General features: G+C 56.1%; 1 protein-coding gene across 8 annotated transcripts in view; it reads left to right on the plus strand.

Annotated features, from left to right (window-relative positions):
• SBF1 (SET binding factor 1) overlaps nucleotides 1-14,752 on the plus strand; it is a 159,573-nt gene that overhangs the window by 115,926 nt on the left and 28,895 nt on the right. For all 8 annotated transcript variants that reach the window (XM_073328995.2, XM_073328997.2, XM_073328999.2 and 5 more), the window contains 12 exons: nucleotides 5,617-5,745; nucleotides 6,059-6,157; nucleotides 6,988-7,192; nucleotides 8,003-8,115; nucleotides 8,737-8,886; nucleotides 9,221-9,289; nucleotides 10,298-10,456; nucleotides 10,705-10,964; nucleotides 11,226-11,398; nucleotides 11,669-11,742; nucleotides 12,071-12,266; nucleotides 12,880-13,007. In XM_073328995.2, the coding sequence (XP_073185096.1) occupies nucleotides 5,617-5,745; nucleotides 6,059-6,157; nucleotides 6,988-7,192; nucleotides 8,003-8,115; nucleotides 8,737-8,886; nucleotides 9,221-9,289; nucleotides 10,298-10,456; nucleotides 10,705-10,964; nucleotides 11,226-11,398; nucleotides 11,669-11,742; nucleotides 12,071-12,266; nucleotides 12,880-13,007 (1,755 nt within the window). The remainder of the gene's footprint in view (nucleotides 1-5,616; nucleotides 5,746-6,058; nucleotides 6,158-6,987; nucleotides 7,193-8,002; nucleotides 8,116-8,736; nucleotides 8,887-9,220; nucleotides 9,290-10,297; nucleotides 10,457-10,704; nucleotides 10,965-11,225; nucleotides 11,399-11,668; nucleotides 11,743-12,070; nucleotides 12,267-12,879; nucleotides 13,008-14,752) is intronic.

Consider the following 14,752-nt stretch of genomic DNA (forward strand, 5'->3'; position numbering starts at 1 on the left):
AAACTCTTACCTCTGAGAGCTTGTCTGAAGAGGGGTGGGTGTGGATTTCACATTGCCTTTTGGTTTAAAATGCCTTGTGCCCACAAGACAATTCTTTTTTCCAATTATCTGGCCTTTTGCGAAGTGGATAATTCAGTGTGGAAGTGCGTTAAGTTCATTTTGAGATGAGTTAGTCCGGAAAAAGGCTTTGTGTGGATGCAGCTCTATTTTGGATTATCTTTCCTGCCACTGGCAGTCTTCCCACTGCATCCCACACTGCATTGCTTCACATCTGGATCAACCTGTCTCTTCACTTGTGTGTTCTCTACTTGCCTGGGATCATGTTGACTGGATGTCACCTCCCCCATTTAAATGCTGGTGTGCAGCCATGTGCACCCCAGTTACACACTCCTGGAGTTGCATACCCTTCTCCTGCTTGGACCCATGGAGAGACCATGGATTGCCCCTAGGGCCGGAAAGAGGAGACGGTCTAGTCTTGCCTTAGCAGCAGCTACCGGAGAGCCAATGTTATGAGCCTGCGTCGAAGCAAACCCTGGAGAGGGGTCACTCCTGGGACGAGGTCCAGTGTCAGAACAAAGGAAAGGAGAGCCATTAGAGTTCCAGGAAACCCTAGGGTAGCCGCAAGACCTTCAGGAACCCTTCCAGCACTTGCCCTCTACCGTGAGTTGCGCCACGTTTTCCTCAAGAAGGCCACCACTGAATTCTGGTACGTTGTGGCTGGCACCCAAGAGTGCAGACCCCGACTAGGACTCCAGTGAGGAGGAAATTTCCCAGCAAACCCAGGATCTCTTTCCCACACGAGTCTGAGGAAGTGATGTCTCCCAACACCCAAGTGGACTCCCACCAAGACAGTGCTGGGAAAGGACCTCTGCCAGTGAGTGGTACGTACTATCATAGAAGATTCGGGTTGGAAGAGACCTCAGGAGGTCATCTAGTCCCACCCCCCCGCTCAAAGCAGGACCCAATCCCCAACTAAATCATCCCAGCCAGGGCTTTGTCAAGCCGGGCCTTAAAAGCCTCTAAGGATGGAGATTCCACCACCTCCGTAGGTAACCCATTCTAGTGCTTCACCACCCTCCTAGTGAAATAGTTTTTCCTAGTATCCAACCTAGACCTCCCCCACTGCAGCTTGAGACCATTGTTCCTTGTTCTGTCATCTGCCACCACTGAGAACAGCCGAGCTCCATCCTCTTTGGAACCCCCCTTCAGGTAGTTGAAGGCTGCTATCAAATCCCCCCTCACTCTTCTCTTCTGCAGACTAAATAACCCCAGTTCCCTCAGCCTCACCGCGTAAGTCATGTGCCCCAGCCCCCTAATCATTTTTGTTGCCCTCCGCTGGACTGTCTCCAATTTGTCCACATCCTTTCTGTAGTGGGGGGCCCAAAACTGGATGCAGTACTCCAAATGTGGCCTCACCAGTGTTGAATAGAGGGGAATAATCACTTCCCTCAATATGCTGGCAATGCTCCTATTAATGCAGCCCAATATGCAATTAGCCTTCTTGGCAACAAGGGCACACTCATATCCAGCTTCTCGTCCGCTGTAATCCCCAGGTCCTTTTCTGCATAACTGCTGCTTAGCCAGTTGGTCCCCAGCCTGTAGCAGTGCATGGGATTCTTCTGTCCTAAGTGCAGGACTCTGCACTTGTCCTTGTTGAACCTCATGAGATTTCTTTTGGCCCAATCCTCCAATTTGTCTAGGTCACTCTGGACCCTATCCCTACCCTCCAGCTTATCTACCTTTCCCCCCCAGCTTAGAGTCATCCGCAAATTTGCTGAGGGTGCAATCCATCCCTTCATCCAGATCATTAATGAAGACGCTGAACAAAACCAGCCTCCAGGACAGACCCCAGGGCACTCCACTTGATACTGGACGCCAACTAGACATCGAGCCGTTGATCACTACATCACTACCCATTGAGCCCGACGATCCAGCCAGCTTTCTATCCACCTTATAGTCCATGCATCCAATTCATACTTTTTCAACTTGCTGGGAAGAATACTGTGGGAGACTGTATCAAAAGCTTTGCTAAAGTCAAGATATATCACAACATATTTTATATATATTATAACATAATTGTATAAGGGAATTTAACAAACTTCGTCTCTCCTCTCCCACCACTGTGCTCAAAATGGCATCTGCACCAGAGAATTTAAGCTGTACAGCTGCTATGTTTCTGAAATATTCATATCCCACAGCCATCAGCCTCACTGAAAACTGCTTAACCATCTCCAAGCTCGCCCCAGGCTTTGAAGGTCCTACAGGAATGATAGATCTGTTCAGGCCTCATTTTGAAGTCCAGCCTGGACCCAAACCCAACCCACGAATGTCATTTTCAGAACGGACTCAGTTCAAACCTGACCCTTCCTCCCTCAACCCTGTGCCAGAGCTGCTGCTGCCTTGTCCTTGGGGCCGGCCTGGTAGGGGCTTCCCGTGCCCATGATCTGTCAGTATTGCAGCAGCCGACTGCCACTGCCTTACTGTGCCGTGCACGCTGCGGAGAGGATCAGAGCCAACCAGACCTGACCGAAGGGGTTGGGTTGTTTTTAGACCTGTCCAGACTCTTGCAGTTGGGTCCAGGTCAGGTTGCAGGGCTCCAGGAGTGGTATCCAAAATTGAGGAAAGCATCACGAATCATTGCTTCGGAGACTGGAATTAGTACACCTACTACTTGTTCCGCAGCTCCGGCACCCGATGCACCACAGCCGCCGCCTTCCCTCATCCCCAACAGGACATTGTCAGTTTCAGAACGTGGCAAATCTCTGGGTCAAGAAAAGGAAGACGAGAGAGGAAACATCAGGGTACTTTGTCTGAGTCCCAGAAGAGGGATAAGAACACAAGATGGAGGAAGGCCTCCTTGTGGAGAGAGGAGAGAGACTTGGCAAGGGACAAAACTGAGAAAGAGAGGCACATGCAGAGGCAGCTGCTGGAGTTGATGCACAAGCAGACAGTCATGCTGGAGAACATTTTGGTACTGTGGTCCCACCTGTTTCCTGTAGGCTGTGGAGAGCCATGCGTGCTGAGTAGCAGTACCCTTCTCCAAGCTCCAGCTACAGACAATTCCCTCCATATCCCAACACCCGGAGAACAGTGGATCCTGGGACCCAACTTCGCTCCTGCAACTACAAGCAATAGTTTCTCCCCTCGCCATTCTACATCCCTAGGTGAGAACAGCAGGCAGAAGCCCCGCACCTGTGCATGTTTGGACCACGTGAGCTACTTTGGCACTGTTATGGTCCATAAAGTGTGCATTGTTTATATTGTGATTTACATTCCACTGATTTCACATGTGCACTGTTACATTCAGTGAAGTGTTTTATTTGCCCTGTTTGATGTTCAATAAAGGTTATTTCTGATGAAGGTTCCGTGGTTTAGAATTACATGTAGGCCATCAACACAGTAAAATGCCCGTTCATAAACCATTGCACACAGCATGGAAAAGCATAGTAAACTTCCATTTCATACACTCCTGCTAGTGGCTAACACAGTCTGTACACGGTGCATTTCAACATCTGAGTTCCTAGCCTTGAAGGAGGCACACTGGCCAACCTGCCCCCATGGCCCTGATGATTTGCTGGCGTGCAGAAGCAGCTTCTCAGGCTGTAACTTTCCAGAGGTCTCTGCCCCTTTGCGTCCCACCTATCAGTGAGGTGCTGTCTCTTACCCTCTCAGATGGTGGCAAAATACAGCAAGCAGCTCTCACAGAAGGTAGATATTTCTCATTAGTCTCCAGCCTCATCGCCGGGCTCCTGCACATCTCTTAGTCTTCCAAACACATGCCCCGTTGTCACTCTGCAGCTTTTTCTCCCAGGATGATGCTGGGAATCACAGCACCATTAATGTCCATAGCGGTCCTGGGAACAAAGGTACCCGTTGTAATTGAAGAAAACAGGGCTTAGCTTCTAAGGGTCCTGGCACCACAGACCTTTCCAGACTCCCCCCATGTATTAATGCTGGTGAACCTCCCACAGTGAACAGCCTTGGAGAAATACCCCTTTCTACCGATGAACTCTGAGGTCTGATGTCGGGGGCAAAGAATAGGCACATGGGTCCCACCGGTGGTCCCAATACAATTTGGGAACCCCAGCCTTGAAAATCCACTAGTAACTTCCTGTGTGTTTGACCCCAGGCATCAGTGTCCTCTCTAGCAATGCACCCATCCCTGACAACCGCCTCAGCAGTTGATCTGCCAGCACCCAAGTGGTCAGCTACAGACATGAAGTTGGAGGTGGTGAGCAAATGGTCACATGCTTCTCCAGGTCGGTGTGCTGTGGCTCCAGGGTGAGCTCTGCACAAATCTCTAGGAAAGTGGCCTTTGTCATCCTGAAATCCTGCTGCCACTCCGCATTGCTGCCCTTTTCCAGCAGTCAGGGCTCATTTCCTGAGCCCAGAAACGGCACCCTGAGAGAAGCTGGTCTAGGAAAAGGCCATCCACAAGCAGCTGTTTGATTTCATCCTCCACCACTCCTCTCCTCTCGGCGGCATGGTGGTGACACCTAAAGTCACCCAGCTGCATGACTGCAAATGCAAGTGGGACGACCTCTGTGCATTCACGGCTGTCAGGATGGTTGCAGGCAGCAGTGTTCCCTCCGTGCCAGGTGACTTTTCGAAAACTGTGCTGGCTTACAAGGGACAGATGAATCGTGGGATGCCAAGAGAGGAACCATGGGAATTTGCTCCTTCGCTCCCAAGTTCCAGAATTCCAGTGGCTTCACAATGCCCTGTGATAAAAATCCCAGGCTGTCCAGAGCCCAGCAGCTGCGCAGTGCATCGTGGGACACCTGCCCAGAGCGTTGTGTGCTTATTTAAAAAGCAAAACAAAAAATGCAGTGCCATGTGAATGCACAGATTCCTAGGGAATTTGGATACAGCCGGCTGTGTGGACACACTTATTTCAGATTAGTTATTCCACAAAAACCTTCCTGGCTGGACAAGCCCTGAGTCAGTGTGTTCCTTCCCCCAATCCAAAGGGAGGGATGTGGGGAGTGGTGCTGTGCTGTTAGAGGCTGTCTACTGCATGAGATGTGAAACTGACCATTCCAGCCTTGGTGTCCTGGGTGTATTCCATTCCCTCCCCTGAACTCCCTCTGGAGTTCCTCAGATACAGCGTTGCTCCAGTCTCAAACCACGCTGCTGTCCTGTGTTCCACCCCAGAGGCAGCCATATTTGAACTGATGCCTGTACGTGTTTGGCTGTAAAGGCCTTGGAGATCTGTTGGGTTGAGGAGTGTGGCGTTCGGAGTAGGGGCCTTGGGACCAGAAACTCCTGAGCTCTCACTCAGACGTGCCCCCAGGTTCTGATTTGTACATCTCTCTCTCTGGGTTTCCCTGTCTGTAAATTAATCTAATTCTGACCCACTCCTCAGGGCTGTGAAGAGGGGGAAGTGTTCAGGGGGGCATTTGTACAGCACCATCTGGGACTTTATGGGCAAATAAAACCCTGCCCAAGGGTCTGGGTCTGAAATAGACACTGCATCGCAAGCGGGCTTGGGGAAAGGAAGGCTCATGGCTGTGCACACATCCTGCTAGTTCCCCCAGCATGGGGCTGCTGCCTGGAAGGTTGGGGGCTGAGACTCAGGCCAGTGCGTTAATGGCCACCTGCTGTTCCTTGTTGTAGGCAGCCTTCCTCAGTCAGAGGGGGCTGGTGGAGGATGACTTCCTCACCAAGGTCCTGGAAGGCATGGCGTTCGCTGGCTTTGTGACAGAGAGGGGTGCCCCATACCGAACAATTGACCTGTTTGATGAGGTAAGAGGTGATTGGGGGGGCAACTCCCCCCCTTCCCTTCCCTGGCTGGCAGCCCTGCACGTCTCTGTCTCTGGCACTAACAGCCCTCAGTAAATAACCCAGGGCCGCAGAGCATATCTGAGCTCCTGCTTTCCCCTCCGAGGGACTGAGGTGTGAGCCAAAGACATCAGGGGAGCAGCCTCTGCCTGCTGGCTGCAGTGTCCTGCATGGTCCGGGAGGAGCTGGGGCAGGCCTGGCACTAAGGAGCACCGCCAACACGGCACCCGTGCTCCCACGCAGGAGGCTGCCCCTCATGCCTCTCCTCCACCCTCAGCTGGTTGCCTATGAAGTGAAGCGGATGCGTGCCGAGGAGGGGAGCAAGCAGAAAATACTGCGGCACATCAAGGAGCTGGCAGAGCAGCTCTATAAAAACGTGAGTGCTGAGGGCCGGGCTGTGGGGTGTCTGGGGTAGGAATAACATGGAGATGGGAGCCTGGCACAAGGGCAGGGCCTCCCTCTGAGCAGGGTCAGGGGCCCCCACTGAAGGAGGGCCTTTCTCCCTTCATCTCTGCAGACTGCTGCATGCCCAGTGCAGGAGCCTCTTCTCCTTGGGGTACATTCCACCCCTATGCCTCAACTCTCGTCCGCTGGCCACAGCTGGAGGTGGCAGAGGGGTAGATCGGTGACCGTTCTTGGAGCTGGCCCAGGTGGAATGTGGCCTTGTGGTTTGAACTGTCAACCCATTGCCTGTCTGGTTCTTTCTGATTTGGAGGGACCCTGCATGCACGGGGGGAAGGGTGTTCAGAGTAATTCCTCCCCCAGGTGTCCCAATTGATCTGGAGGATCTGGCCAACCACCCCACCAGCCTTCAGACCGAGGGCACCCTTCTGAGACGGCCTTTAGAGCACGACAACACTGCCTTTTGTGGCCTAGGGTCACTGTCGGACTTGGGAGGGCACTGCCCTGCTGCAGAAGGCTGAGCTCCCTACCTGCCCAGCATGTCCAAGCTCTCCTGGCCCCACTTGTGCTTGGGTGTTCACTGTCTCTGTGTCTCTGGAGAACATAGAGCAGCTGGGTCTAAGCCGGGCAGTCAGCACCTGGTGCTGGAGGGCTCCTGGTTTGTAATGTGTGGGAAGGGCTTGGCCTTGACGCCATGTGCAGTTCCCCAGGGAGATCCTGCCTGGGAGCCTCGCGCTCCCTGTTCGAGGGACACAGCATGGCAGGTCTGCCCTGGAGAGTAACTGGCGCCCCTTGCTGGAATAGGAGAACCCATACCCCGCAGTGACAATGCACAAGGTGCAGAAGCCCACAGAAGGCTGCTACCTGCGCCTACACCAGAGGCCTTTTCCCCGCTTGGACGAGGGGACAGTCCAGTGGATCATCGACCAGGCCACTGCCAAGCTGCAGACAGCCCCGCCGGCTGTGAAGGCGGAGAAGAAGTGTATGGTGCCATCGGGACCCCCCACTGGTATGTCTCCCAGGAAGGGCACAGCCTCACGGCAAAGGGCCACACGAGGGGGAAGTTTTGCCTCAGCGCTGCCAGGTGCTCATCTCAGTATGGGCACCGCTGGCCTCTCCGCTGGCAGCTTGGTTGGATTTCAAAGCCTGCAGCAGGCCGGTGGGCCTGGGGTGGAGAAGGCTGCAGGGGTCTGTCAGCTAGGAAGGGCTGGAGAGACCGTTCTTACGTGTGGCTGGGATTCCCCTCAGCCTTGAGCTGAGGCAGGGAAGGTGGAGGTCAGACAGTCCAGCCCAAAGTGCCTCGAATTGGGCATCCGAAGTCCGTGGACTCTTCTGAAAGGGTGAGCCTTGAGCTGCAGGGCCAGCATTGCCTGGGGAGGCGAGCAGCTTGCTCTGCATCTCTAGCTGTGCCACCTCAGAAAACCATTCGCTTCCGGAACAACATGCTTCGTGTGTTAGAGTGGGAGCAGGAGTCAGGACTGCTGGATCCTGTTCCTGGCTAGGCCCCTGACTTGTCATGCCCTGTGGCAAGTCAGTGCACCTCTTTGTGCCTCAGTTTGCCTATCTGTGGAATTGGGCTGCTGCCCAGCACTCCCTGGGGGTCCATGCCCCTGAGGCTGCTCATCTCCACCGTAGCCAGTTGGGCCGTGCTGTCCACTGGAAAGGGAGCAGGGGAGACCCACACAGGCGTCAGAAATACTCAGCCCCAGAGCAGGACAGTGAGATGGGCTGGCTGTGCAGCGTGTCTCCCTAAGAGGGGGACAGGCCAGCCTCCCCCTACCTACTCCTGCAGTGTAGTGACTGGCGACTTTCTCCCCAGCTGCCATTATGGAGCGCAATGGCAGTGCCCTGGCCAACAGCGCCCGCCGCCTGGAGGTGGTCAGGAACTGCATCTCCTATGTCTTCGAGAACAAGATGCTAGAAGCCAAAAAGGTGAGGGCTCAGGGAGCTGGTGGTAAAGGGGCAGGTGTGTGGAGAGACAGGACACCCAGCCCCTGGCTGCTCTACATCTCTGCTGTCCCATCACACAGAGGCTTAGAGGAGAGAGCTTCCTGTCTGCGTCCAGTCCTCCATCTGCCTAGGCTGCCCCACGCCGCCTCACACGCTCGTCTTCAGCATGCCTCTTGCCCAGTGTGCCACGGAGCCTGGCTACCTGCCGCACTTAACCAGTGTGGGCTGGCAAACCTGGAATGCTGTGGCCACTGTCTGTTTCTTCCCCCACCTGGGACTGGCCTCTGGAGATGGCCAAAACGGGCTGGGGTCCCGGGCAGTGAGAGTTCGGTGCTGCTGCATTTAACTCTCCAGGGTGTGGGTTTGCAGGGTGGGTCGTTGTGGCACAGGGGGCTCAGTGTGTCGCCTCTGGCTGTGCTGACCACCACAGGGTGGGTGGGTGGATTGTCTGCGAGTTTCCAAAGCATCAGGCCTTGCAGCAGGCACTCTATATTCTACATCCATCTCCAATTGCTACCAACTGCCCTCCAGCCTGTAATCCTCAGCAGGGCCTGGGCTGGAAGCTTGGTCTTGTCGCTGTACTCTGTGCTCTTCCTCCTGCAGCTGCTTCCAGCTGTGCTAAGGGCCATGAAGGGCCGAGCAGCCAGACACTGCCTGACCCAGGAGTTGAACCTGCATGTGCAGCAGAACAGGGCCGTACTGGACCACCAACAATTCGACTTCATTGTCCGCATGATGAACTGCTGTTTACAGGTACTGCGCAAAGGGGCTGGCCGGAGCTGCAGCGAGGCGAGGGTTCACCAGGGCTGCTGCCATCACACCCTTGGATTCTTTCGGGGGGCTGGTGCAATCTCCGGGATGCTGGGGAAGCCAGCACAGCTCTGTCCTGGAGGGTACTTGGGGCGGTGTGTGGGTGGAAGTCTACAGCTCTGGGGGCCCTGCGGCGAATACCAGTTAAGCCCTCTCCAGAGCTGCGGGGATGAGGTTTGGGGGGCAATTTTGGGGATCTGTAGTTCTGGGGCCTTACAGTGAATGCCCCTTTCTCCAGGGCTGTGTGCTAATCTCGTCTCTCTCCCCCCCGCCCCAGGACTGCACTGCCATGGATGAGCATGGGATTGCAGCAGCGCTTTTGCCACTAGTCACTGCTTTCTGCCGAGTAAGTATCCGGTGCAGCCTGGTGCGTGCCACAGATCCCGGCAGAGCGGCCCCGTGTCTGCCTGGCTGTAACTGCGGAATGACTGGCTGCCAAGAGCAGCACTGAGCTGTGCCGCTCCTGGGGCAGTTCTCTGAGGGGGTCACCCCACAGGGGCTGTAGCTCAAGCAGGCATGAAGGCTCCACTCTGCCTCCTGCCTCCGTCCCATTGGGCCCCAAACCCTTTTGACTCGAGCCTGTCTGAGGGGCCTTGCACTAAGGCAGCCCTGAGAGGCCGTGGTGCAAGGAGAGACGTCAGCTCTGCATCCACTGGCCTCGCTTCTCCCAGCCCAGAGGTAGCCGCTCGGGGTATAGCTACAATGCAACCAAAACCTGCAGCGGGCCTGTGCCAGTCGGGCTCACGGGGCGTGGGCAGAGGGGCTGTTTTGTTGCTGTGTAGACTTCCTGCTCGGGCTGGAGTTTGGGCTCTAGGATGCTGTGATGTGGGGGGGGGGGGGCCCTAGAGCTTGGAGGTCTACCCCACAAGTCCGAGTCAGCTGGCATGGGCGGGCCAGCCGCCACTTTTTCATTGCAGTGTGGACAGACCCTGTGGGGCAGCAGGGGCTCCCTGTCCGGAAGACATGGCAGCAGTGGCTGGGCCTCTCTCTGGCGCTGCTCGTCTCTGGGCTTGAGAACGCAGGGAGGGCCGTGGCACCCAGCTGCAGGGTGCTCAGACAGCTTGGTCACAGAGGCCAGGGAGTGTTGATCTTGATTCCCTCAGTCTCGCAGGAGCAGAGCTCAGGAGTGTTTGCTCCCCGACAGCAGAGGTGGTTTGCTGTGGCATTAATTGGGCACGCAGAAGGGGCAGTCAGTGCAATCTTGCTTTGTGCAGGGAGGGGCCTCCGTTTGTGGTGTCGCTGGCTGGCCAAGGGCACTGCCTTTTCCAGCTAGAGCACAGCATGGATTAGCTGGGGAAGGGCTGGCATACTGGAGGCATCTGTGCTGAGACCCTCTTTTCTCTCTGCCCCCCAGAAACTGAGCCCGGGCATCACGCAGTTTGCCTACAGCTGTGTGCAGGAACATGTAGTGTGGACCAACATCCAGTTCTGGGAGGCCATGTTCTACTGCGACGTGCAGAACCACATCCGAGCCCTGTACCTGGAGAGCAACGGGGAGAACCACGTGGATGAGGTGATGGGGCGGCAGGAATACCAGCCCCAGGCTGTCCTGGCCCAGCCTTCCTCGTAGCTAGTGAGGAGGCAAGAACTGGCCTGAAGGCACAGGGTCTGGGATGTGACCTGGCTTGGGGCTCCTGGGGAGAGATGGGGGTAGGAGCCCCTGATGAGAGCAGGTGCTTTGCTGCAGACGCTGTGTGGTGGGAGCTGGTACACAGGTTTCCCGCTCAGGCAAAGGGCTGATCTGTCCCCCTGCTCCATTAGGAGGGCAAGGAGGGACCTCAGGAAGAGAAATCTGCCCTGGAGATTGCATCGGAGCAGCGGCGGCTGTGGCCTACCATGAGCCGGGAGAAGCAGCAGGAGCTGATCCAGAAGGAGGAGAGCACAGTCTTCAGCCAGGCCATCCACTATGCCAACCGTATGAGCTACCTGCTGCTGCCCCTCGACACCAGCAAGAACCGGCTGCTGCGCAGCTCGGGGCTGGGCGACGTGGAGAGCGTCAGCAACAGCTTTGTCACCAACAGGTAGCTGGCCGGTGGGCAGTGTGTGGGAGCTGCCACTGAAGGATCTGGGTGGGGAGGGGCGGATTGAAGCTGGCATGTGCTGCCAGGCCCTGGAGCTGGCGGGCTGTCCCGTTTGTGGGTGAAACTAGTGTTTTGTATGTGTGGGCCTGGGGTTCAGTCTTCGCCCGGGTGCCCGGGAGAGCAAGGCTGTCTGGAGTGTGGGAGAGAGCTGGCATGTGCTGCGTGGTCAGGCTCACTCCCAGCCGCGTCTCCCTGTGTTAGCATTGCCGGCAGTGTGGCCGACAGCTACGACACGGAAAGTGGGTTTGAGGATGCCGAGAGCTCCGATGTGGCCAACTACGTGGTCCGCTTCATCAACCGCTTCGTGGACAAGGTGTGCACAGAGAGCGGCGTCACCAACGAGCACCTGAAGGGGCTGCACATCATGATCCCTGGTAAACAGCTTGTCCAGCGCAGGGGGGCCTCTGGGGGAGGGGGCTGGGTTTGTAGCCAGCGCTTTGCTGCCGTGAGTCCCCTCCAGAGCAGGGGAGGGGTGTGCTCAGGCACTGCCCACCGAGGGTTCAGCTCCCCCAGGAGGAAGTGGAGAGGCTGGCAGAGAGGCTGCAGTAGGCCCGTGTTCTCAGTCTCCTGCTGTCCGGGGCCTGCAGCCGGGACGGGACACTCCTGCCCCGTAGGGTTAACTCTGCATCTCCCTTCCTCCTCAGACATCGTGCAGATGCACATAGAGACTCTGGATGCTGTGCACAGGGAGAGCAAGAGGCTCCCTCCTATTCAGAAGGTCTGTATTACCTTGCTGCACAGGGGCATCCCCTCCCTTCTGGGTTTCACCCCCTGTGCCCCGCACCATGGCTGAGGGAGCCTGCAGCGTGCAAAGGGATCCCTCTGCCTGCACAGGCCTCCCTTGTGAGGCAGCTGAGCTCAGCTGTGTTGAGTTGGGAATAACCCTGTCTGCCGTGGAAGGGAGGGGGCCCAGTGGGTCTCCAGCAAGAACTGAAGCAGCTCCATTTTGGGGCTCAGTTGTGAACCTCTCCCCAGCCATCATGGCTCTGTTGGGGGGCTGGCCTGTCTCCCATGGCTTTCAACCCTCCTCCTGTTTGTCCCTGCAGCCCAAGCTGCTGCGCCCCAGCCTGCTGGTGGGCGAGGAGTGCGTCATGGAAGGGCTCCGTGTGTACCTCATGCCCGACGGACGTGAAGAAGCTGCCGGAGGGAATATTGGGGGCCCCCCACTGCTCCCCGCGGAAGGAGCCATCTTCCTCACCACTTACCGCATTGTTTTCAAGGGCACACCCTCGGACCCGCTGGGTGAGGACCCTCCCTCTGTGCTACACTCTGCATCCCCTGCAGCCTGGTGGGCCGGTCCCCGCACTGCTCCTCGGGGCCTCTTCCTGCCTGGCAGACCAGACGTGGGAGGTGGAGGATTTGCCGGGACAGGGAGGAATCTATCCTGGGTGGGGTGTCTGAAGCCCTGCCCTGCTGCCGACTGGACTGGGGGGGGAGGCTTCTGCTGTAGGGGGCTTTTTGCCTTTGCTGAACCAGAGCCCAGCACCATTTAGAGCCAGCAGGAATCTGGGCTGGTGGATGGTTTTTCCCTCAGTGGAGCTCTGAGAATGGGCTGTGGCCAGAGCAGGGGCTTACTCAGAGTACTGCAAAGGAATTCCCTTTTACAGGGGAGGGGCTGTTTGCCCATTGGTCTGGGGAGAGGCATTTGCCAAGCAGGGCCCCCTTTGGGTCCCCATATGTAGCTCCCGCTGCCTTGGGCTACAGGCTGATTCTGCCCTGGAGCAGCAAGCGCAGTCCCAGAGCTACTGGGGAGCAGGTGAGGGCTGCATGTCCCAGCCCATTGGCGGCCTGAGCCAGGTTGAGACGGTATCCTGCATGTGGCTAACGTGTCCCCTGTTTCTCTCCATGGCCCCAGTGGGGGAGCAGGTGGTGATCCGGTCCTTCCCCATTGCCTCATTGACCAAAGAGAAGAAGATCAGCACCACGGTCCAGACAGATCAGTTCATCCAGGAGGGGCTGCAGCTGCGCTCATGCACATTCCAGGTGAGATGAGCCCCCCAGCACTCCTGCCAGAGACACTCTCCAGGCAGAAAGCTGGACTCTATTCCCAGCTGCTGCTGGTCTTCTGGGGCTAGGAGCACAGACCTCACCAAACTGCTGTGTTGGGCCCCAGCTGGGACCTGGGCCCTGCAGACCGTTTCTGGAGTAGAGGGGTCACTGACCTCCTGGGCTTGTCATAGAATATCAGGGTTGGAAGGGACCTCAGGAGGTCATCGAGTCCAACCCCCTGCTCAAAGCAGGACCAAGCCCCAACTAAATCATGCCAGCCTGGGCTTTGTCAAGCCTGACCTTAAAAACCTTAAAGGAAGGAGAATCCACCACCTCCCTAGGGAACCCATTCCTGTGCTTCACCACCTTCCTAGTGAAAAAGTTTTTCCTAATATCCAACCGAAACCTCCCCCACTGCAACTTGAGACCATTACTCCTTGTTCTGTCATTTGCAACCACTGAGAACGATCTAGATCCATCCTCTTTGGAACCCCCTTTCAGGTAGTTGAAAGCAGCTATCAAATCCCCCCTCATTCTTCTCTTCCGCAGACTAAACATCCCCACTTCCCTCAGCCTCTCCTCATAAGTCATTTGCTCCAGACCCCTAATCATTTTTGTTGCCCTCTGCTGGACGCTTTCCAATTTTTCCACATCCTTCTTGTAGTGTGGGGCCCAAAACTGGACACAGCACTCCAGATGAGGCCTCACCAATGTCGAATCGAGGGGAACAATCACGTCCCTCGATCTGCTGGCAATGCCCCTACTTATACAGCCCAAAATGCCATTGGCCTTCTTGTCAACAAGGACACACTGCTGACTCATATCCAGCTTCTCATCCACTGTCACCCCTAGGTCCTTTTCTGCAGAACTGCTGCTGAGCCACTCGGTCCCTAGTCTGTAGCGGTGCATGGGATTCTTCCATTCTAAGTGCAGGACTCTGCACTTGTCCTTGTTGAACCTCATCAGATTTCTTTTGGCCCAATCCTCCAATTTGTCTAGGTACCTCTGTATCCTATTCCTACCCTCCAGCGTATCTACCTCTCCTCCCAGTTTAGTGTCATCTGTAAACTTGCTGAGGGTGCAGTCCATGCCATCCTCCAGATCATTAATGAAGATACTGAACAAAACCAGCCCCAGGACTGACCCTTGGGGGGACTCCGCTCGATACCGGCTGCCAACTAGACATGGAGCCATTGATCACTCCCCGTTGAGCCTGACGATCTAGCCAGCTTTCTATCCACCTTATAGTCCATTCATCCAGCTCATACTACTTTAACTTGCTGGCAAGTTGTGTGGCTTTTGGGCTGCTGCATGCCTGACTGGCCAAATGCAGCCATCAGGCCAGGTGACTGCAGGTCCCAGAGCCAGCTGTGGCCTGGCTGAGCATTGCCTGCTGGGATCTGTAGGCTCCATCGCAGAGAAGGGGATAGAATTTGCTGTCCTGTCCTGGACCAATGGTAGTGCTAGGGTGTGATGTCTCACGAGCCCCATGTGCTCTGCTGACATACAGGATGCTGAGGGGCGCAGGAGCTGAGCTAGACCCAAGCCAGTGAGCTTTTCCAGGCAGTGCTGCAGCCATGGAGCAAGGCGTGGGGTGTCTTTCCTACTGCTTATTGCCCCTGTGCTGCTTTAGGCATGCAGGGCTGAAAGGCAGCATCCCCTCCTCCAAGGGCTCAGGGGGAGGGGTCACGACAGACCAGTCGGGTTTTCAGAAATGTTAACTGCCAGAGGCATTTGGT

This window comes from Lepidochelys kempii, chromosome 1 (assembly GCF_965140285.1).
Source record: "Lepidochelys kempii isolate rLepKem1 chromosome 1, rLepKem1.hap1, whole genome shotgun sequence".
In the NCBI taxonomy this organism is placed as follows: Eukaryota; Metazoa; Chordata; order Testudines; family Cheloniidae; genus Lepidochelys; species Lepidochelys kempii.